Source organism: Hippopotamus amphibius, chromosome 7, assembly GCF_030028045.1.
Source record: "Hippopotamus amphibius kiboko isolate mHipAmp2 chromosome 7, mHipAmp2.hap2, whole genome shotgun sequence".
NCBI classification, from domain to species: Eukaryota; Metazoa; Chordata; class Mammalia; order Artiodactyla; family Hippopotamidae; genus Hippopotamus; species Hippopotamus amphibius.
Window position 1 is genome coordinate 89,434,248 of NC_080192.1, and position 22,392 is coordinate 89,456,639.

Here is a 22,392-nt window from a genome sequence, read left to right on the forward strand (position 1 = left end):
CTCTTGGATTAGGAAAGGATACCAAAATGATGCAAATTCTGTCTTTGCGTTAGAAATAAGCACAATCAGGATGAACCCCATTGAGGTCAAATATACCACTGGTGATTTTCTCTCTGAATGTGTGTCTGTTTTCCTCTTCGGCCCCCCCCCCACCACCACACCCACAGGTGTTATGTTATTAAAAACCAATATCTTTGTAGGAAAGTAGGAAATACGTTGTCTGCTTCTTCACCAATACTTTGAATTTTGTTCCATCGTATCTGATTCCCCTTGGGTTTTACCCAAATGCTCAGAGGGAATTAAATTAGCTCAGATGCTCCCTCAGGTTCCCCCAGCATCTTGTTTAAAGCTGTAAAAGCAATTCAGAGTCCATTTTAGCTTTGCTCAGAGCCAGAAGCTGCCGATTTCTTGGGCATGAGCACCATGTAGCCCAGAGATTGGGGCTGTGGGGAGGGTGTGCTTTGTGAGACCAGTTAGTACCATCCTATGGTCCAGCTACTCATCAATTAACCATCATCTATGGACAGATAGAAATCGCTTTTGCATCTCTGCTTTTCAGCTGCTGCTCCCTTATGGGAATAATAAGTTCCACATGTATAGTTCCCCACTCCTCCCCCAGATAAAGTAATACTTCCTCTTGCTTCTCTTAAAAGTGCCCCTTTCTGATAACTAGAAAGTAATCTAGTTTCCTAACTGCCCAACAAGCTAAATGTTCCCCTTCCTCACGGCCATGTGATTTGTAGAGTTTGATTTTTATCTCAGAGACAACTGAGATAAAAATCCCAATTCTAGTACTTTCTAGCTACATATCCATTGGCAAGTTTATCCAAGCTTTAGTTTCCTTTTCCCATCTGAAGAACAGAGAATAGTAATGCTTACCCCACAGGGTGGTTTGAAATTTTAGGAGATGATATGTTATCCATGCTCTTAAGTGGAGATGAAAGCTAGGGTCTAACGTCCGTTTAAGACCAGGGAAAGGTAAAGACAAATAGAGTCAAAATGAGCCAGTGTTGGAAAAGATTGCTTGAAAAGTAGTAAATCTGATGTAATACGAAAAAAACCATATCTATATTTTTTAAGTAGAAGAGTTACTCTCAGGAAATTGAGCATCTTGGGGTGGGGGCTGGTAGTGGCAAAAATGGTGCAGCTACACACACCCCCACCCCGACCCCCCACCCCCCCCCGCATCACCACCCCTTCATCAGGGGAATGGCAGGAGGAATTGCAGGGCTACTTAGAGTTAGTCTTCTCTCATCACGTCACTAAAACAAATGGCCGTTCCCTCTTCAATGATGGTACCATAAAGCCACATTGCTTTATATCTATTATTTTTAAAGTATCTGCTGTCCTTGGTTTTCCTAGTGAATGAGTTGAGCGGTGATGTTTGTGGGTCATCACCACACGCATCCCAAATACAGCAAAATCGAATTCCCCTTGATTGGCCAGTAGGCCTTAAGAGTAAGATGTATTTTCCTACTCCTGTGAATTTAGCTGGGATTATTACTCTTCTGTACTTTGCTGACTTCCACTGCTCGCTTGAAACTGCCCCCTTGTTCATCTGCCCCTCACACAGCCTCAGGAAATGCCCTTTTAATTGTCCTCCTTCATGGGATGTTCCACTCAGCGGTAAAGGTCACTCGATACAGTGTTCTTCCTCGTTGGGATCATTTATAAAACTTCTAATAGTGCTTTTTCTCATTCCCCAAGTGCCCAGGGAGACCAGGGTCCCTGCTCACCAGTCTCTATCTGGAGAGGTGCCTGTGCCCTGTACCATCCATTTCTCTAAGCCCTGGCTTAGCACTTCCACCATCTGGGTGTGAGCTTCTCTACCAGCCTTGCCTTCACACGCTGGCTAATTTCTCAGGTTCGTGCATTGCCTCATGTAAGCCTGGAGTTCCATCCCTGTAAAATGGGCCCACTGATAGCCTAAAGTGAGCCTTCTCCATCCCAGGACTGAGCCCAGAAGAGTCTGTGACTCAAGCCCGGCCCCGGGAGCATCCGCGTGCAGCTCTCAGATGCACTGAGGTGCATACGCTCCCCTAGCTTCACCGGGACCACTGACGAGCTCCCATCTTCATTAAATTCATCTACTGCCTTTTCTCCTAGATATTCCAGAAGCATTAGTTGGCTTTCCCCCTGTAGTGCCTGAAGAGAAAATACTTCATCCCAGGTCAGAAACCTGGCTGAAAGTTCCTACTAAAAAGCCAGGTGTCATTCTTAAATTGTCAGAAAGTTAGCCGTGATTATTTGAGGAAGTCATGAAATGACGATAAATGAGGTAAGCTTCACAATGGGCAAATGTGTTCGCAACTTCTGACATCTGGAGAAGAGAGTGAGGAGTCAGTTCCCAGCGACCAGCCCGACAGAAAGCCCAATTAGGGCTGCTTTTCAAGGGGGTGATCGTCCTCAGGGGTGTGGACGCCGCTCCCGTGGGAGCGGGGCTGTCGGAAGGCCCTGTCCAGATGGCTGCCTCCTGGCCCTTCTGAACTGGAGAGACCCCTGCTGTGAATGAATCTGTGGTTTCCGTGCCCCTCGATTGCTATTCCAGACCCTCTTCCCATGAGTGGGGCGGGGCTCCAGGCCCTGTTAGGGGGTCTGTGGTCTCTGGGCAAAGCTTTCATAGCTTCTCGGGAGCACAGTGGTGTCTGCAAGATATGCGTTTGGTTAACAAGCCAGAGAGACCTCTCATAAATTTCAGAGCAACAGGAACTGAGCGGCTTTGAAACTCCAGCTGCAGATGGGCTTGGTATGAGGTTTGTTCCGCAAACCAGAGCATTTGATTTTCCAACCAGTCTGCGTGCTAATCAGACCTGGTGCCTGGAGGAGAGGAGGGCAGTGTCCGGAGCCTAGGGGAGGGGCAGCCTGCTCCTCCCTTGCCTGGACTTCCCAGGGGCCTCCTTGGAGTTTCCCTGTTGGCCTTCACTGCCTTCCTTTTCTAAATGAGGTGGGGTTTTTTTCCATTTTAAGTGTCTAGGCCTTTCCTTCCTTCACTTTGATATTTCTTTGAGATTTAAGAAAGAGAAAGAAAAATTAAGAGGGGGAGAAAGTAGAGGAGGGTAAAGGAAGAATAGGAAGAGAGGAGGAGGAAGGGAGAAAGAGAGGCTGAGAGACTCATTCTCTGGGAAGATGCTGGGAGTTGGGGGGTTTCCTTATAAAGTTCATTGTTACTTAAGTTACCGTGAATCCTACACCTGTTGTGACCACCTGTGTAAGCCCAGCACCTGGCACATAACCCACGCTCAGGAAGTGGTGACTGTCTTCTCCCCTCCCAGCCTCGCCCAAAGTCCCTCTCCTCCAGAGCATCCCTGAAGCTTCTGGGAATATCGGTAGGACCAGTCTTGTCTGTGTGAGCTCACTATGCTGCGGTGTTGGGGTTTTCATTGCTGATTCTAGTGGTATCTGAGGCAAACACCTTTAAAAGCCCCAAAACAAAAGCAGTGCCTCCTGCTGACCTGTGGGGAGCGTCGCACTCCGCACAGGGCTTTGAGGCAGCTCAGCCCATGAGGGTTGCCCAGTGCCTCCCCCTGAGGCTGCAGCAAGCACAAGAGGGCCAGGATGCAGCCCACCCTCAGACTGTGTTTGGTCCCCTCCTCCCCATCCACTTCTCCAGGGCAAATCACATCCCCCCAAAGCCGAGGAATGTGCTGTTGGAAACAGGACCCACCCTCACTGCACACATTGAACTGCTCAGAGTTACAAATCAGGGTGGCACCCAATGCAGAGTCTTGAACTAAATGCTCGCTTTTAAGGTGTTTGGGATTATATTAGGAGGACAAGCTCACGTAGCTGAATAAAGTATGCGTATGTGTGTGTGCGCGTGTGCACGTGTGTGCAGGCGCGGAGGCAGCATGTAGTTATACAGTTCTCCCTAAGTGGCGGATTAAACATGGGTTTTATTCCCTAAGATGTTTTTTATTCTACATTGGCATTTATAAAAGGTTTCTACAGTGATGTATCACTTTTGTAATCAGGAAAAAGGGTTTTAAAATAAACAGCCTTTTAGTAATCATGATCATCGACCATCATCCGGCTGCCCTGGTCCCCTCAGCACCTGGGGTTGAGCAGGAACGATGGGGTTGTGGAGGACCGGGAGTCCATGTTCTAAGCCTGAGACTCCCCATCTCGCCCTGGTCTCTGACTGCAGGGAGCAAATCCAGCAGGTGTTTGCTGCATCACTGTGACCAGAGCAGGGAGTTTCCTCATTGCCTGGGCTCTTTGGCTCTTAGTGAACTGTTGAGAGACAGACGGTTTGCATTGGCAGATGCCTCTGTGTTGTCTTCGTGGAGGATGTCGTCCACCATAACACATGAAGTCCCCTTCAAGCTGCAGAAGAGAAGTTGCTCTCTGACCATAGACTCTGGCAAAGCTGAGCCTGCCCTGCAAGTGCAAAATGGGTGCATTTCTACCTAATGGACTGTGTGTGTCCTTGCTTAGACAGTTAGGAGGCATGGAGCTTCAGCACATGCGTGTGACTTTCTGATGTGTGTCTTCATATGTAACCTCATACCTGAGTTCTTTGCTCTTTTCAACCCCTGCCCTTATATTCCTTTGCTCTGCTCTGTCCTTCCCTTTCTCACTGCCTCTCTCTTTCTTCCTCTCTTCCCTACTCCCCTTCTCTGTCCCTCTCACTTCATCTATCTCTGTCTCTCTCTCCTGCCCTGTTTACCTTCCTAACTGTGTGTCTCCTCTCCCTCCTCCCCCCACCCACTTCTCCCGCCCTCTTCACATCTCTGTCTGTCTGTCTCTCTCTCAAACACACACACACACATCTTTCACATTTGCATCTCCTTTTGGTGGCACTTATTTTTATAAAGCCTCCTCAAGTCATTTATGAGATGAGGCAAAATATCCATAAATAAACGAGATCATGGCATTGAGTGTACCCCTCTCCCGTTAGCTCTGGAGGGTAGTTCCCAAAGGCAGATCCTGAGTTTTCCTTGTAATATATTTCTATTGACCTGACTCTTGACCACAAGGAACCTCAGCAGGTTCCAGGCTTTAGCATCACACAGGAGTTTGAAGAGCTGGAAGATGACCAGTTCCAACAAGGATCCCTTTCAGGATCCCTGTCTTTTTCCTTTTCTGAGAGGCCTTTGTCTCTGTGCTTTGTTTCCTGTGATATGAGCCTGCCTCTCAAACATTAGTGCACATCAGAATCACCTGGAGGGCAAATTGTACTATATAGCAATTCTGTCTCAATAAACCTGACTTTTAAAAAATCAGCCGGAGAGTCTGTCACACAGATTACTGGGCCCCACCCCAAGGATCCTAATTCTGCAGTCTGGGGTGGGGCCTATGAACTTGGCTTTGTGACAAGCTCCCAGGGATGTGAAGCTGCTGGTCCACAGACCACAGTTTGAGGAGCCCAGCTCTAAGCCCTGACAAGGGACTCCCTCCAGCCGCTTGGAGGTGGTTGTTTTCGTGGCCTTTTGTAGATTTTTATCAAAAGCCTTTTTCAGTGTCTAAATCAAGTTAGATCCACTAATCTCCAGCCCCTTTATCTCTCCATATCTGCCCCTTGATGAGTTCAGTCAGCACATATGAACTACATCAGACACGTCCAGCTTCAACTTACCACCCAGGCCCGGGACCCACAGGTAGCTGCCATCAGCCACGGCAGTTGGAACCCATGTCCCAGAGTCCGCTGCTAGACAGGGATGTGCTACAGCACGCGGTCGCCATCTCCACATGGCTTTGGGCTTCTCTGCTTGTCCTCACGTGTGAAAGTCACTATCTTTAGTGGCTGAAGGCAACACCAGGACCATTAGTTGCAATGCACTGAATTTATGGAGGGATAGATTTATATACTGTAGTGGTCTTGTCACGTGTGGAGACTCATAAACACAGTGGGATTGTCGGTGATGATAACAGAAGAGCTAGCATGAGTGATATGTACCAGACGATTTGCCGAGCACAGTACTTAACACACTCAGTCTCGCTCAGCCTCAGAGCCATGACGAGGCAGTGAACTCCCCATCTCCCAGAGGCAGAAGATCAGGACCTCATCCAGGCGGCAGAGACAGGACCCAGACCCGTGTCTCTCTGCCCCCTACGTCCACGCTCGTAACCTCTAAGTGCTCTCTCGCCTTCTGCATCATGGCTTCTGCTACATTTTTAGCCTTTGCTTTTTCCGCTGGAATTATGAGGTTTCCAAAGTTACAATACTTCTAGAAGCGATTCATGAATAGAGAGACAGCAACATGAGTTTAGTATTTCATGGTGGTCGAAAATCCCACCATATGAAATTGGGGCTTAATTCACTCAAAGAATAAGAACTCCAAGCACATATTTTTTCCCAAAAAAATACATGAGGAAGACCCACTCCCCAAATGCCCAAAACACAGATATAAGAAGACCCTTTGAAAGATGCAACAGAAACATCTATCATGCCATCTTGAAATAGCTAGCTCCTGTGTCTCAAGGGTTATTTGGACAAAACAAGGCTATTGGAGTCTAATAAAATAAATCCAGAGTGATGCCCTTTGGGCTGGTCAGTAGGTCATGTGTGATTCCTTACAGTGCTTCTGGCTGATCTGAGAGGTCTGGTGATGCCCCAAGCCCTTGAGAGTTACAGGTGCCAGGGCTCTGAGTGGACCCGACTCCACTGCCTCTCCTTTCCCATCACGGCTTTCCCAGTACTGCCTATGCCGCTCCAGGTGGACTTCTGTGCATTGTCATCTCCATGGTGTGATCACCCCTAATCCCACCACCGCAAAGAGGCCCTGCCACCATGTCCATTTAAATCCTTCCCAGACTTCTTCACGTCTAAATTTCTGTTGGTTTATTTACATAGAATCATACCATACAGACCACATTGGAAATGCAGTAGTTCACTTACAGTCATATGTCATGAACATCTTTTTGCATCATTATTCTTCCCCAGCATCAATTTAATGATTATAGAGTACTCTTTTGTGCCTTTCTTCGGTCTCCTGTCTTTACAACAGGTTTTTATGAAGGCTGTCTTTTAAAAAATGACCACTGTCACTTTGCAAAAGTAAAATTAGGTCATTCTTGGAGAACAGGCTTTAAATAGTAAAATTGCTCTGGTGTCTCTGAATTACAGTGAGTCTTTTGGAGAGGTTGTTTTGTTTTCTACAAAGTTAAGTAAATAAGTGAAGCCCCACTGGAAAGCTCACAATGCAGGCGTCTCTGGTCCTGTACCAGCTGTTGAAAGAGTTGAGGAGGGGATGCTGGTGGGGACCAGAAGCCCCAGCCATCCAGGCTCCCTCTGCAGTGGGGTGGACCTGTGGGATGCCTTGCTATGCCTTGGATCTGAGCCAAATGTCTTTTCTCTCCCCAGCAGACCCGCCCGTGGCCGCAGCTGTGGTGTCCCATTTTCATGACTGCCCAGATTCCCACAGTCAGTTCTGCTTCCATGGAACCTGCAGGTTTCTGGTGCAGGAGGACAAGCCAGCATGTGTGTAAGTGTCCCCTGGGGTTCTGGGCTGCAGACATCCCAGCAACCAATTCAAAGAGCACTTACCTCCACAAGCCATGCCAGAGGCCCCTGAGAGCCTTGGAGCCGGATGTATTGGAGAATCAGAACAGTGGACTGAGGGACACCTGCTTCAACCCAGCTGGTTAAAAACCCAGGTTCCAGAGCCCCGGCCCAGAGCCACTGAAACAGAACTCCCAGGGTTTGGGGCCTTGGGATCTGCATTTTTAACCAGCACCTCAGCTGACTCCTGGGTTCAACAAAGTCTGAAATTCCTGGATTCAAGTTTTTTATCTTTTTTTTATTGAATATAGTTGATTGACAATGTTGTGCTAGTTTCAGATGTACAGCAAAGTGATTCAGTTATTTTTATATATTTATATAAAGAATATATATATTATTTTTTTTATTTTATTTTATTTATTTATTGGCTGCATTGGGTCCTTGTTGCTACACTTGGGCTTTCTCTAGTTGAGGAGGAGGGGCTACTCTTCGTTGTGGTGCATGGGCTCCTCATTGTGGTGGCTTCTCTTGTTGCGGAACACGGGCTCTAAGCACGTGGGCTTCAATAGTTGTGGCACACGGGCTCAATAGTTGTGGCTCACGGGCTCTAGAGCACAAGCTCACTAGTTGTGCCACATGGGCTTAGTTGCTCCATGGCATGTGGAATCTTCCCAGAGCAGGGCTCGAACCCGTGTCCCCTGCATTGGCAGGCAGATTCTTAACCACTGTGACACCTAGGAAGTCCTATATATATATATTCTTTTTCAGATTCTTTTCCATTATAGGTTATTACAAGATATTGAATACAGTTCCCTGTGCTATTCAGTGGGACCTTGTTGTTTATCTGTTTTATATATAGTAGTGCATATCTGTTAATCCCAAACTCCTAATTTTGGTTCAGGTTTAATTCACTACTTAGAAATTCTACAGGGAAAGGCACTTGGTTGGGTCCCTTTGAGTCGCCAGAGTCTCTAAGATGAGGTCTCTGCCCTCCAATATCTTTATAGTCCAACTAATAAAATAAGCCACAGTGCACGCACAGGGTCGGTGTGCAGGAGTGGAGGTAAAGCTGCAGCCAGGGCACGGCACTTCCCACAGCAGGCTGAGCTTGAGCCCCACCCCCGCCTGCCGAATCAGCATCACCAGGAATGGGACCCAGGAGTCACAGTAGGTAAGAGCCGCCAGTGATTGCAATGGTCATCCCACCCAGGCCAGAAAGGCATATAAGGAAAGCTTCCCAGAGCAGGTGTTGGAAAATGGCCGGTGGGGAGAGCAGAGAGGTTACTCCAGGCTGGAGTGTCGGGGGACCTGCTGTTACAGGTCAGTGTGACCACAGCAGGGAGGAGACAAGACTGGAGATGAATGGGAGGCCAGAGCCTGTTGAAAGTGAGCCTTTACTCTCTAGGCAGTGGGAGCCATGTCGGTTTTGGAAAGGGATGTTTTAAGAAAGTTAATCTATGCATTGTGGAATACTATTAGGTGGCTCTGTACTCAGCCTTGGCACTGTTGACTTTGGGGGCTGAATAACCCTTTGTTGTGAGGCCTCACCTGTGTACTGAAGGATGTCAGCATCCCTGGCCTCTACCCACTAAGGTGCCAGTAGCACCACCTCCCCCAACAGTCGTGGCATCAAAAATGTCTCCGGACATTGCAAAAGGCCCCCAGGGTAGGGGGGACTTGGGAGGCGAGGCCAAATTGCCCTTCACACCCATTAAGAACCACCCATCTCTATGAAGTTGCCATTTTTATAGGTCAAAAATGTTTAAAAGTCAGCAATTTCATATGATCCAACCTAATAACGCCAGTGAATATTATTACATGTTAATAGAAGCCAGCATTTATTGAGCTTTGCCTCATGCCAGCCACTGTTCTAAGCGTGTTCCACGTGTTACCTCATGTAAGCCTCACAATGACCCCATGAGGTGGGCACAGAGACGTTGTGCCCCGATCACACAGCAGAGCTCACATCCAGGCCCAGCCTGTCTGGCTCCTAAAACTGCGTCCTTCACCAGGCTGCTTAAGGGTATCAGATGAATAGCCCCGGAGAGACTGGGGACCGGGAAAGCCTGCCACAGTACGTGGCGGTGGGTAGGGCTTTCCTCCGCCGGAGGTGCAGCTGTGTGAGCCTGGGCAGGCCCCTCAGGGTGCCTCTGAACCTTGCCTGGAGCGGCACACTGGCCACCTTCCTCCTGGGAGGCCTGGGTCAGGCCCCAGGTTACATCCGCAGAGCCAAGAGCCCTCCCCACCCCGTAAATACAAAGCACAATGATGACAGTGGTCACTGTCTTTCCTGGTTGTCATTCTTATTAAAATACACCCAGGAGCCTCTGGAGGACTGCTGGGATTATTTTTGTTAGTAGCCTGGTCATTGTGGGAAGACACTGGCTCTGAAGGAAGTGTGGCCTCTTGGCCCAGATCTCAGGAAGCCTCCCAGTGCAGCAGGCGGAAGACTGTCTTCCCTCCAGTGGTGCCCAGTGCCGGGACCTTAGGCTGGCCCAGGCTGTGCAGTGGGAGGGTCTTCTTTGGAGAGAGAGGGGAGTTCTGATCAAAAGTGTGTCCGAAGCTCAGTTTTTCCACCAGATCAGGGGCTGTTATAAACTTTGAGAGCTGGCAGCCTTGAGCCTGGGTCAGCAGGTGACCCAAAGCAATAATCTGATCCGTGGCCAAGCCCGCTTCGGCTGGCGGAAGCCTTCTGCGAGCAGGGGGTGGGTGGCTCTCTTGTTCTCCTCAGTCTGGGTCCCAGGCCCCGCTGGGGGCTCAGGGAGATCACGGTTCCTCACATTTACACGCCATTACACGCTGGTGGTCAGGAAGACTGGGTGTCTCTCTCCCCACTCACCCTGTAACTATTACTGTTAATAGAAATAGCAAGTTCTCCCTAAAAGCTGTAGCTGTGTACCAGGCCCGGCTCCCAGCACTCCGCATTCGGTGACGCAGGCAGTCCTCCCATCCTCCCAGCTTCCCTCTCAAGTAGAGATTCTTGCCCTTATCATGTAAATGAGAAAACTGAGGCTCAGAGAAGTGAGGCGGCTTGCCCGGAGTCCCAGAGCCCATAAGTGGCGGAGCTGGGGTTCAGTCCCATCAATTCCAACCCCAAAACCCATGTCTGCAGCTGTTGCCCCCAAGGGCACTCTGTCTCAGCCTCACAGAGTTCACCTCAAATAGCTAAGCTCTCATTTCCAGGAAAGGTGTTGGCACCTCCCCCTGCAGGTAAACCTTCCTGCAGAGGAAGGTCAGGGTCATTCCTACACTCGTTGCCCTGAGCCCAGACTCTCAACGAATCCTTCCTGTGGGCCGAGGGCAGGGTCTACAGAATCAGCGGAGACTCTTCTGCACGGTGGGAAAGCTGAGCATCTGCGTGGAGGCGTGGCCATGCGAGCCTTTACCGCCTCTTTACCACAGCCTCCCCACTGGATCTTGGCGGCCCAGAGGCAGTATTCAGCCCACAGACATGTTTCATGTGGCGGTAGATGAGCCTGCATTGTCCTTTGGTGGTTTTAATTAGCTGTCCACATTTTGGGAGTCAGGTTTTACATCTCCAGGCAGACTCCCAGCTTCTCTGGAACACAGCCTGCCCCCTCCAGCTCCCCAGTTTCCACCTCTCCCTACTGCTCCCCAACACTGAAGCCAAAGTCGGTCCCCGGTCATCCTGTTGCCTGCTCCATTCTGCTCACGCCAGCCTGCTTTGCTCGCTTCTGCTGCCACAGGAGCGCTCCGTGAGGGCAGGACCACGCCTTATACCTCTTTGTATTTACAGTACCTAGAAGAATGTTCTAATTCATTAATTCCCACTAGACCAGAAACTCTGAGTCCGTGCAGAGAAAGCAAAACATGCTGTCCCCGTTCTTAAGAACCACCCCAGCTTTGGGGAGCTGACACACTCATCCTTGTCAATAAAACTGACATACCTTGAGGTTAAGGCCATGTCAGTCACGGCCTTACAAGGAAAACCCACAGGGGCCCAGGATTATAGTCCAAAAAGAGGGAGCTCTTTCTAAAATATTGTCATTCCTCAGCTTTGTTTCCCATAAGAACAGTAGTCCTTAGGTTTCCAGAGAACTAAAATGACATCTCACACTAAAATATGAGATAAAGAAAAAAAGTTAAAACAAATAACTACTCAGAAATCGCCAAGGGTAGTGAACATTATCCTGAAACATTTATGCTTCAGATGAACCCGAGATTGTATCTTCGGTCTCCCTTTAATAAGTCCCTGCTAGGAGCCAACCACTTCAGAAAACAAATAGGGAAAGAGTTTCCAACGGCAGTAAGTAAAACCATAGAAATGCAAGGTTAGGACTCAAACACCATTTTTTTCCCTGAGGCAGATTCTGTAAACTGTTGGTTTGCTGCCTGCAGAAACCTTCAAACAAAGGAAAACAGTTGAAGGAAGCCACCCAGGTGACAGGTTTTCAGGGTTCCAGCGTTGGCAGCCAGTGGCAACTCGATGAAGTATCTCACCTATCCAAAAAACACCCCTCGGTGACTGAACTCCCTGACTTTCCCACAGCAAAGTGTGAAAGCACATTGCTGTCAGCCAAGGAAAACATTCCACCTGGCTCTGGCCACAGGACATTCCAGTGGGATCTGAACAGAGTCAAACACCCAGAGAGGGGTGACCGCCTTCAATGCGCAAGCAGACGGCCCGTGTGACCGAGAATGCGCCTCCCGAGAGATCAGGATTGGGAGTGGTTTTCTCGTTGGTGCCAGAGCCACTGTATGTAGATCTGCTATCATCTCAACAACCAGCAGGTGGGAGGGTGTAGGGGTAAGAAGTTTGGACGCCACCCAACCACAAGTCTGGAGAAAGTATATGTCCTCTCTCTCTGCCCCCACCAGAAGCAGACCCTGGGGGTCACACACCAGGCAGGCAACAGTTAAAGGCATGGATTTGGAGGTCAGACAGATCTGAGTGACTTAACACCATTAAGCCTCAGCTTCTTTGTGTATAAAATGGGGAGATTAGTACTTCTCGGGATTGTAATGAGGACCCAGTGACTGTAATGCTTGCAGAGCTTTTGCTGCCCAAGACCGGAGCCACTAGCCATGTGCAGCTATTTAAATTATTGTATTTAATTAATTAAAGTTTAGTTTTTCACCGAAGCAGAGTCACAGATGTAGGAAACAAACCTATGGTTACCAGGGGATAAGTGGGGGGTGGGGGGGATAAATTGGGAGACTGGGAGTTCTACACACTACTATAGATAAAACAGATAACTAATAAGGCCCTGCTCTAGAGCACAGGGAACTCTGCTCAGTGCTCTGTAATGGCCTATGTGGGAAAAGAATCTTTAAAAAAAAAAAAAATAGTGGATATATGTATATGTATAAATGATTCACTTTGCTGTACACCTGAAACGAACACAACATTGTAAATCAACTATACTCCAATAAAAAATTTTTTAAAAAATTTAGTTTTTCAGTCTCAGCCACATTTCAAGTACTCAGTACCTCTAGGCAGCTAGTGGCTGCTGCAGGAGACAGCACACATACAGACACTATTTGCATCATCACAGAAAGTTCTTTTTAAGTTTATTTTTTATTGAAGTATAGTTGATTTACAGTATTGTGCTAATTTCTCATGTACAGCAAAGTGACTCAGTTTATACATTTATATACATTCTTTTTTACATTCTTTTCCATTACGGTTTATCCCAGCACATTGACTACAATTCCCCGTGCTATACAGTAGGACCTTGTTGTTTATCTATTCTATGTGTAGTAGTTTGTATCTACTAACCCCAAACTCCCAATCCATCCCTCCTGCACTCCCCCTCCCCCTCCCCCTTGGCAATAGACAAATCTGTTCTCTGTGTCTGTGAGTCTGTTTCTGTTTCATAGATAGGTTCATTTGCGCCATATTTTAGATTCCACATGTAAATGATATCGTATGATATTTGTCTTCTTTTTCTGACTTCGCCTAGTATATAATCTCTAGTTGCATCTGTGCTGCTGCAAATGCCTTATTTTGTTCTTTTTTATGGCTGAGCAGTATCCCACTGTATATATGTCCCAGATCTTTATCCATTCATCTGTCGAATCATCACAGAAAGTTCTATGAGCGCGTTAGAGAATATTCACGGCCAGTTCCCAGCAGGGCATAAGAGCAGCCACGGTCAGCACCATCAGCACTGCGCGCAGCCCACGGTTACCAGCACCACAGCTGAAGGATCCAGGTCCTGCTGGGGGGCAGTGACAGCGGGGTGGACCGTGGAACCCGGGGCTGTGCGATGAGGAAGCCCCTGCTCCCCCAGCCCGCTCCTTCCAAGCGCCCCGAGCAGAGAGGTTCTGGGACCACAAATCCAGTTCTTCAGGCCAAGAATGAGTAAACCCAGTACAGGTGTCCTGTGGCTCAGTGTCCCCACTCCCACCCCAGCCCTGTGGATTTTCTCCATGGTGAAGGCAAGTTGGTATAGACATTGTTCTAAAACCGTTGTCCCTGGGCCCTTTGTCACCTTGGTCCTTGGCCCCCATATTAAAGACTTTATCTTGGGGCCTATGACAAAAGCCTTGGCTAAAAAACAGAGCACTAGCCTCCTGCCAGAGAGTGCATGGTTTATGAAGACAATGTCTCTCAGCTTTAAAAATGCTCCCCATGATTTACATTTTTAGCACTTGTACAGCCCTTCCTTTGGGTCAGGCACTTCACAAGCTGTTAGCTCATTTAATGCTCATAACTCTATGAGGTAAGTTTTATTACTGTCATCTTTTAAGGATGCAGAATCAGTGCCACAGAGAGGTTAAGCAACTTACTCAAGGTCACACAGGCATTAAGTGGGGAATGGGATTCAAACCCATGACAGTTTGGCTCCAAAGTCTGTACCATGTTGTGCCCACTTATGAGATCCTATCTTGAGGAAGTAATCTCACATGCAGACAAAATGTGTATACAAAGCTAATCCCCTGGCATTGTTTATGATATCAAAATTGGATATAGCCTAAATGGCAAGGGTTCAGTGAAGCAAATCGTGTATGAATTACTTTACAACCATTTTAAACAACTTCTGCAGTTTTCTAATGACATAGTAAAATGGTGAAGAGATGTTAAATGAGAAATTGATGCAAAATTATATTTTTTAAAAAATCTTAACCACGTTAAAAAACTACATAGAAGTACTCCAGAAGAACTCCTTGTCAATCAGACTGCCGTTTGAGGTGGTAGGGTGTGCAATGATGTGGACTTTCTTTTCTTTTTCTTTCTGTTATATTGGGTTGGCCAAAAAGTTTGTTTGGGTAACCCAATAATTTATGTTCTTTCCAATTTGCTTAGAAACATTCTTTTTCTAGTTGGAGAACATTTTCCTTAAGAAACAAAACAAAAACACTTGTAAGAGTACAGCTCCACATGTGTTATCCTATTTCTTTAAAATTTAAAAAAAAACTGTGAACAAGGTGCAAAAGGGACTTAGGGGGAAAACTGAGCACCTGGACAGGACTAGAATGTCCAAAAGCCCCCAGCAGAGAAGAAGGAAAGGCATATCATTGGTCATTTAATTCTTGTTAAAAAGAGGAGGCCTAAGCCACAAAGTTTGCTCCTAAGAAAAGCACCAAAGCAACCTCCAGAATGAATCAGTGACAAAAATGAGAAGGTCCCAGGGGCCCACCTGGCTGGAGCACATTGCCTTTCACCTTTGGCCACCATGGCTCCTGCAACTCACACAAGCTCCTTGCCCCCTGCTGTGCTACACTCTTTCCCATCTTTCTTGTGCACTTCTTTATTTTTGGTTCTCATTTGGGGGAAGCAGCCTACATGTGATTCTAGAGCCTCATTTTCAGAATTATGAATACAAAATCAGCATTCCAGAACCTTGTGTTTGACGATATCCACTCTCGACAGATAAAATTGAATGGTCAGATGATATAAGAAAATGTTCAGGCTTACACATTTGCCATTCCCCTTCGTGATAGAAAAATTCCTGTTTTGTTCAGATTCCTTTCTTAAACAGAAGTGTCACATCCCCCGTTTCTCCTGCACCTGAATGAGAAGGCCCACTGTACAGCTCCCACCCTGGGGACATGCCCAGAGGGAGACAGGAAGTGGGGGGGGGCAGGTTTTGAATTGTTGGTTCTTGTGTCTTTGTACTTAAATGACCTTCTACCTCAGTGGTCCTCAGGCCTGGTCTCACATTAGAATCACTTGGATGCCCAGACCAATTGGATGGGCATCTCCAAGGGTATGACCATGGCCCTGGCAGTTCCCAAAGCTTCCCAGTTGCTTCTAATGTGCAGCCAGGTGGGAACCAGTACTGAGGTAGAGGCAGCAGCTGAGTCAAGCGTGATTCATTTGCGACCAGGTGAGGTGACATTTCCCCTCATTGCGTGACTTATGCTAAAATAATTGGCATAACTAAGTCTAATAGTAGTGGAAGCTTGGGATTTTTGTTTTTAATGTATGTCACCAAACTTTTTCTGCCCCCCCAGTAAAGAGCAACTGAGAAGCATCCTTGTATCACAGTCGATTGGGAGGATAAAAGGACCTCCCCAAGGCCAGAAAGTCTAAATTGCGTTCTCAATTTCAGCTGCCCACTGGAATCATCTGGGAGCTTTAAAAATACTGATGCCCAGGCCTTACTCCCAGGGATTCTGATTTAGTTGGTCTGGGCTGTGGCCTGGACATCAGGATTTTTTTCAAGCTCCCCAGGCCATTCCAATGGGCAGCCAGAGTTGATTTCACTGGTAAACCTTCACAGTGGCTTTCAACTCTGGCTTCATGAGAATACCTTCGGCCTTTTCTTTAAGACACCCAGGCCCCATTTTCAGAGAGATTTTAATCTGGGAGGTCCTGGGAGAAGCTCAGGTATCTGGACCACAGGCTCTTCTGCCTCCCAGCTGCAGTTGGGCTGCTTAGTGCTAAGACTCGCTCTTCTTGGAGTTCACCTAGGCCATGACCTGGAGTCTCCTGTATTAGGCAGCAACCCAGGTGCCCTCCATGCCTCACCGGGGAAGTTTTCGTCCAAAAGCACGCTGAGCTCCCTAACTCAATGAGACTGGGATTTGAGTGTTTGCGGCTGTGACACTAAGGGGACAGAGGCATTCTTTTTGGCATGAAGACTTTCCTTAATGGGCTCTGCCAGGGTGGTATTGAGGCCAGGCTGGTTGTGAAGGGCCCAGCACACACATGGCAGGAAGAACATGGAAAGTCAGCAAAGTGGGACCCAGCCTGGGGGTTATCTTCCCTAGTGAGTTAAGACGGCACTGTTCAGGGCTGTCTTTGCAACTTGCTACACCCACAGCAGGAAGACCTCTTTATGGGGCAATCAGCAGCCCATCTTCCTTTCTGCTGTGCGGTTTGTGAGCTTGCCATTGAATCACTATCCCAGAGTAGTATTTTCCAAATTAATTTGCATTACCCTAGAAGGCTCTCCATCACAGTAGAGATCCTTAGTTTTTTAACTCTGGAGTCTGCCCCCTCCGCAGCCCCAATCTGTAAAACAAGGTGAATAGCAGCCCTGACCTCACAGGCAGTAGTTATTATTGGGATTAACAGAGATAATTCATGTAGGAGTTTAGCATAGCCTTCAATAGGATAATGTTGGAATTAGCACTAGGCTCCCACTATTTCATTAAATGGGATTTCTTAGAGTCCCCAGCATTGATTTGTTAATTCATAGGTTTTTCAAAACCAAGCAGTTGCGGAGGTATTAGAATCCTTCTCTCCCAGGGCCTGTGGGTTAGAGTAGGAACATTTCGAGCTGGGTGAAATTGCCTCCTAGGGTCTCTTCTTATAGCCTGGGCCTTCCAAAAATAACTATGCAAGTCCTCGTCACGCTACCCTTCCCTAGGAGGAAGCAGCCCAAACACCCAACTACAGAGACGTCTCATTGGCTTGACTGCAACTCCTGGTTAGACATCTAACAACCCACCCCAAAGCCCAGGCTCTCCAACCCTCTTCTGTTCTCTGGTTCACCAGAGTTCTTGTAGAGCTAAGCCTTGCCTGCAGGAGCCTGGAGGCTGGCCTAAAGTGGGGCTGGGGGGAGAGGCAGTCAGAGGGGTGGGCATGGACCTAAGGACCTTCAGAGAAGGAGAGGCTAGGGACATCCGTGGAAAGAGCTATGGAAAATGGATGGATGGATGACTGAGCAAATGAGTGAGTCTTTAAGTTATGTATTCTTGGAGAATGTGGTCTTTGAGATGAGTTTAAGGAAGAAAATGATGAATAATATCCCAGGCAGAGAAGGTAGCAGAAGCTAAGATGGGCAAGGGGAAGGTGGTCATTCATTCACAGGCAGAATGTGTCCTGCGTGCCTATGTGCTGGGCACTAGTTTAGTTGACACTGGGAGTGGGGGAACTTCTTGGGTTGGCTGAAACCTAGGTAACTAGAGATAAAGTAGAGGGGGTGGATTAGGGTCCTGCAGATAGGAGTTGTTGGATACCAAATGGAGGAAGCCCACAACCCAGGTGGGAGCCATCCAGGTGCAGGGTGAATACTCAGGGTGGGTTGGCGGAGGGACCCTTTGCAGGACTCTGTGCAGACACCCACAGCTTCAATTTGTGCATCACCTGTGCCTGTTGCTTATTTCCTCTCACTGTCACTGCATCAAAAAATGACCATCACTTCCTTATGACTAGAACATGTCCTGAGGAATCATCATGCAAGAACCACTTGTGGCCCCCACCCAGTGAGAGCTACAAGGAAGAAGCAGTGTCAGCCATCAGCACGTAGGAGGAGGCTGTTACTGAAATGATTGATGCCAAAGAGCCTCTGAATAGTAGCAATACCAGTAATACTATCTCCTTATGTTGGTATTGCCCTTCACAGGCTACATGCATGTTCATAAACATGAATTGTTTTGTGCCCTTACTAATCCTCTAGTGAAGAGAGGCCAAGTGTTATTGGAAATGAGGACCAGGGTTCATAAGAGATTAGTGGCTTTTCAGGTCCTACAATTACCGGATAGTGGTGCTGGCTTCTAGTCCAGTACCTGCCCCCTGCACTGGACCACCTGGCAAATGCTTGCAGAACTATTTAAACTTGACGAAGAAGATAAAAAAAGCAAACCAGTCTTTGTCTCCTTCTGGTTTAGCATGTTTTCTTTCTCTCATCACTAGGAATTCTGAATACACACATTTCATTTAAAAATAACCTGGATTTTTATGAACTGCCAAAGCAAGCTTCATTTCATAGACACATTTGCTGCCTTCCTCACTCCCCCAGGATTTGGCATAGTAACCATAATAATGAAGTGCTTCAGCAGCACCTTTCCTCCTCAGATGATAAGCTGATGAGTTATCCCTTGTTCTCCAAGCAAGAGGAGCCTGTGCAGGGGGGTAGGAGCAATTTTGCTGATGCCTTTGCCTCCAATAGCAAAGGCTGGAGGGGCCCCTTTGGGCTTTTCCTAGGGCTTGGGTCCTTCCAGCCCAACCTTCCTGGGGAGTGGGGAGAATGAGACTTCTGCCTGGAGAGCACGCTGATGTCCCTGTCTTCCTCAGCTGCCACTCCGGGTACGTCGGTGCACGCTGTGAACACGCGGACCTCCTGGCCGTGGTGGCCGCCAGCCAGAAGAAGCAGGCCATCACTGCCTTGGTGGTGGTCTCCATCGTGGCCCTGGCTGTCCTTATCATCACGTGTGTGCTGATCCAGTGAGTCTTTGCTGCCCCTGAGGCCGGGACCCCCACCTGCCTGCCCTCCCAGGGTCATCTGCAGCACTCCCATATAACAGAGGCACCTCAGCAGTTTACTGCTGTGATGTCTGATTGGTGTTAGCAAAGCAAAGAGCAACTTAGGAGACAGCCGAGCTATGTGAAGGGCACATATCCTGGGAGGTCCCCAGCAGTGGGTCTGTGCCCCACTGGAAGCAGAGCCAAAGGCGCTCTTTCCCCTGTGAGCTTGGAGCCTTCACCATTGTGATGGGGATGTTCAGGGGGTCCAGAGAGAACTAGAAACGGCTCCCAGCCTCCTGTGGACAGTAGCAGCTGCACTTCCTCTCTGCAGAAGGCACTTTGCAAATCCTAAAGCCACTATTGCTATTATGACAGGCCTTCCCCTTTCTCTACTTTTCTGCCCTCCTCCTTCCCCTCTTCCCCCTTCCTCCTCCTCCAAAACTCAGTCTCTGCCTGGCATCTTCCAGGAAGCCTGCCTGAGCTCTAGACCAATTGAGCCCTTTTTCAGGTGTTTCTTAGCCTCCTTTGCTTGCCTGTATCTCCTCATTAGACTGCTCTGCAAAGGGAGAGACCCTAGGGTTGTATGTCCAACATCTGGCCAGATTTATTCGCTGGAAATATCTGGAGACGTCTAAGTCACAGAGCAAGCCCCCAGAAGTATGTTACCTAATTGGACACACACAAGGAATTGTCAGACCAGCCAAAGGCTGCAGTTAGCTCAGCATAGAGTAACTCACCGTGGAGACAGTTGGTAGACAGGCCCTGCGGGCCAGGCCTGCAGGAAGCCCCATGTGAGCCCTCTGAGGTTGCCTGGGGTTTGGACAGTTAAATGAGAGTCTCCATCCTGTTTGTTGGTTGGTTGTTGCTGTTGGGACCCACGCTCCTGGTTCCGGTAATGCACAGAGTGCCCCTGAGAGCCCCAGCTTGTTGACAGTAGCCACAGCCCGCTCACATCCTCCTCCTGGATCAAGCCAGTGCTAAGGGTGAGGGATGAGGTTTGAACTGGGCCATTCAGCTCCCATGTGTCTTGGGAAAACCTGTTTGCAGGTGGTGGACATGTTTTCAGGCTGGGCCATAGCTCAGGTTCTGCTACTCTTGAAGACCCCCTGGGGGAGCAGGCGCAACCTAATGGCCACGGCCTCCATTCTCATGGCTGGCCGGCTACGTGGGGGCACCCATCACTCCCGTGGTCCTGTTTCTGTGGCCAGGAGGGTCCCAGGGCTGTAGGAACAAGACTAGGTACCCACATGGACCTCCCCAGCAGCACTGAAAAGCTAATTTTGCCATATTTTCTGAAGACAGGAACAACCCAGGATACCTGGGCAGCCTCTCTCATTCCCAGGGAGGCAGCCGTCCCATCTCTCCTCTGTCCTTTCCAAACCCATCCTTGCCAGAGATCAAGTTCAGAATTCCTGAGGCAGAGACCAAGCCATCACTGCCACCAGGCTGCTGGTTACCCAGGCACGGGGTCCCTCCTGAGTGGCAGAGTTGGTTGGGACCAGCTCATCCCATGCCAGAGGGATCTAGAGGCCTTGATCTCACTGCCCTGGGCCGTTCCTGTCTGGGCAGTGCCTGGGGAAAGCCCTCCTGGCTAGGTGGCTGCAGGACAGCGGTCACCGATCTGGAATCAAGGCCTAGGTCGCTCCCGCATGGGGTGAGCTGGTTCCAACCCTGGACTCTGACTCTGCGCCTCAGACTGCTCTGGCCACCCAAGGCAGAGCAGGTTAGGCAGAAATGTCACAGGGTCGCTTCTCAACTCTGCTGCCCAAAGATTCAGGGGCTCCAGTAACCTTCCCAGGGCAGGGCCGAGAGAGAGGGGCTGGGGTGGGGTTCGTGAAATGTCACCAGGCTCCAACAGGGAAACACAGCAACAGGCTTGTTTCCTTGTCTGTTTCTAGGCTTGTGTCAGCCAGGAGACCCCTCCCAGCCCCAGTCACTGGATGTATAGGTTATACCTACCTTAGGGTTAGAATGAATGGAAACAAAGTCCCCCATAGTGTCCCAAGGGAAACAGCCATCAGTGTCTGTAGGTAATTAATGTCTTAGTGCTCTCTTTTCTGCCCTTCTCTTGGGTTCTGTGATTCTGTTTTCATGCTAATTCTGCAGACAGTTCATTCCTGCCCTCAGAGGGAGGCCAGAGCCTTCACGGTCCTGATGCTTTAGGACTCCGGGTTTTGGGTTCACTGAAAGGATGAGTTTGCCACGACTGGAGAATGTTAGTCCTCAGAAAAAGACTGGAAGCCACGGAGATGCACGATTCATTCTCTCATTCCTTCCATGGGGCCATGCAGCCCACCCACAGTCCCTGCTTTGCTGCTGGCAATTCCTGATGAATAACCCCTGTCCTAAGCCCTCACAGCCCTCACAGCCTGAAGTGGCAACTTTGGCCCAGTCCCAGTAGTTCTGAGGCTGTTACTGAATTCCTGGAGTTGCCCGACTGCTGCTTTATGGAGCAAGCAGCCAGTGGGTGACTAGTCCCCTCTGTCAGCTGGAGCCAGGTTGCCCTGCCAACACAGAGCAGAGCAGCCAAACGGAGCTGGTCCTTTGGGGTGGCCAACAGGTCCTTTTGCAGGTGGGCTGCTCCTGCCCCAAAGGCCACCACCCTGCAAAGCCCTTAGCCCCCTGCTGTCTCTGCCCCTCTGGAGGCCCCGCAGAAAGGCTGGGTCAGAGCCCCGAGCTGCCCCGCAGGCCCCTTGGGCAGACGCGGCGCCAGCTGAGCACCCCTGCCGGGCTCCTGCCCAGACCACGTTCTCTGTATCTTTGCAGCTGCTGCCAGGTCCGGAAACACTGTGAGTGGTGCCGGGCCCTCATCTGCCAGCACGAGAAGCCCAGTGCCCTCCTGAAGGGAAGGACTGCTTGCTGCCACTCAGAAACAGGTAAGGCGGCTCCCTCGGGAAACGGCCTTTTTCCTTCAGGAGACACTATTGGGTAAGAGAAAAAGACCACCTTCTCCAGGTCAGGACAGAAGTTCTTGGAGGATGAAGCGGAAAGAAGGAAGAAAAAGAAGAGGCTGTTTATCCTTCCGAGTCAAGTATAGTTTATTCTAATGTGTGTTTTACTCAGAAGGGAGCTCTGGTGACTGTGTGACCTTTAACAAGTAACTTAACCTCTCTGAGCCTCAGTTTTCTTATTAAGAAGACGTTGTGCACATTGAATAAGTACTGATATAAAGTACCTAGTGTATCATAGACTGTAGACATGCAACAGATGTTCATTCTCTTTCCCTTGAGAAATCATCTCCCCTTTCCCATCCGTGAAATGAGAGATTTGGGCTATAGAAGGTCTCGAAGGACTCTAAACTCTTAGAATCCAGTGATCTTCATTCAGTTTACCATTGTTTTGTGAATAG

General features: G+C 48.8%; 1 protein-coding gene across 5 annotated transcripts in view; it reads left to right on the forward strand.

Moving 5' to 3' along the window:
- Window positions 1-22,392, forward strand: part of TGFA (transforming growth factor alpha) — a 100,927-nt gene that overhangs the window by 75,825 nt on the left and 2,710 nt on the right. Inside the window, exons 3-5 of one of the 5 annotated variants that reach the window (XM_057742989.1) lie at window positions 7,304-7,424; window positions 18,873-19,022; window positions 21,786-21,919. In XM_057742989.1, the coding sequence (XP_057598972.1) occupies window positions 7,304-7,424; window positions 18,873-19,022; window positions 21,786-21,919 (405 nt within the window). Of the gene's footprint in view, window positions 1-7,303; window positions 7,425-18,872; window positions 19,023-21,785; window positions 22,259-22,392 lie in introns of those variants that run through there. The other 4 variants (XM_057742987.1, XM_057742988.1, XM_057742991.1 and 1 more) reach the window with 4 other exon arrangements.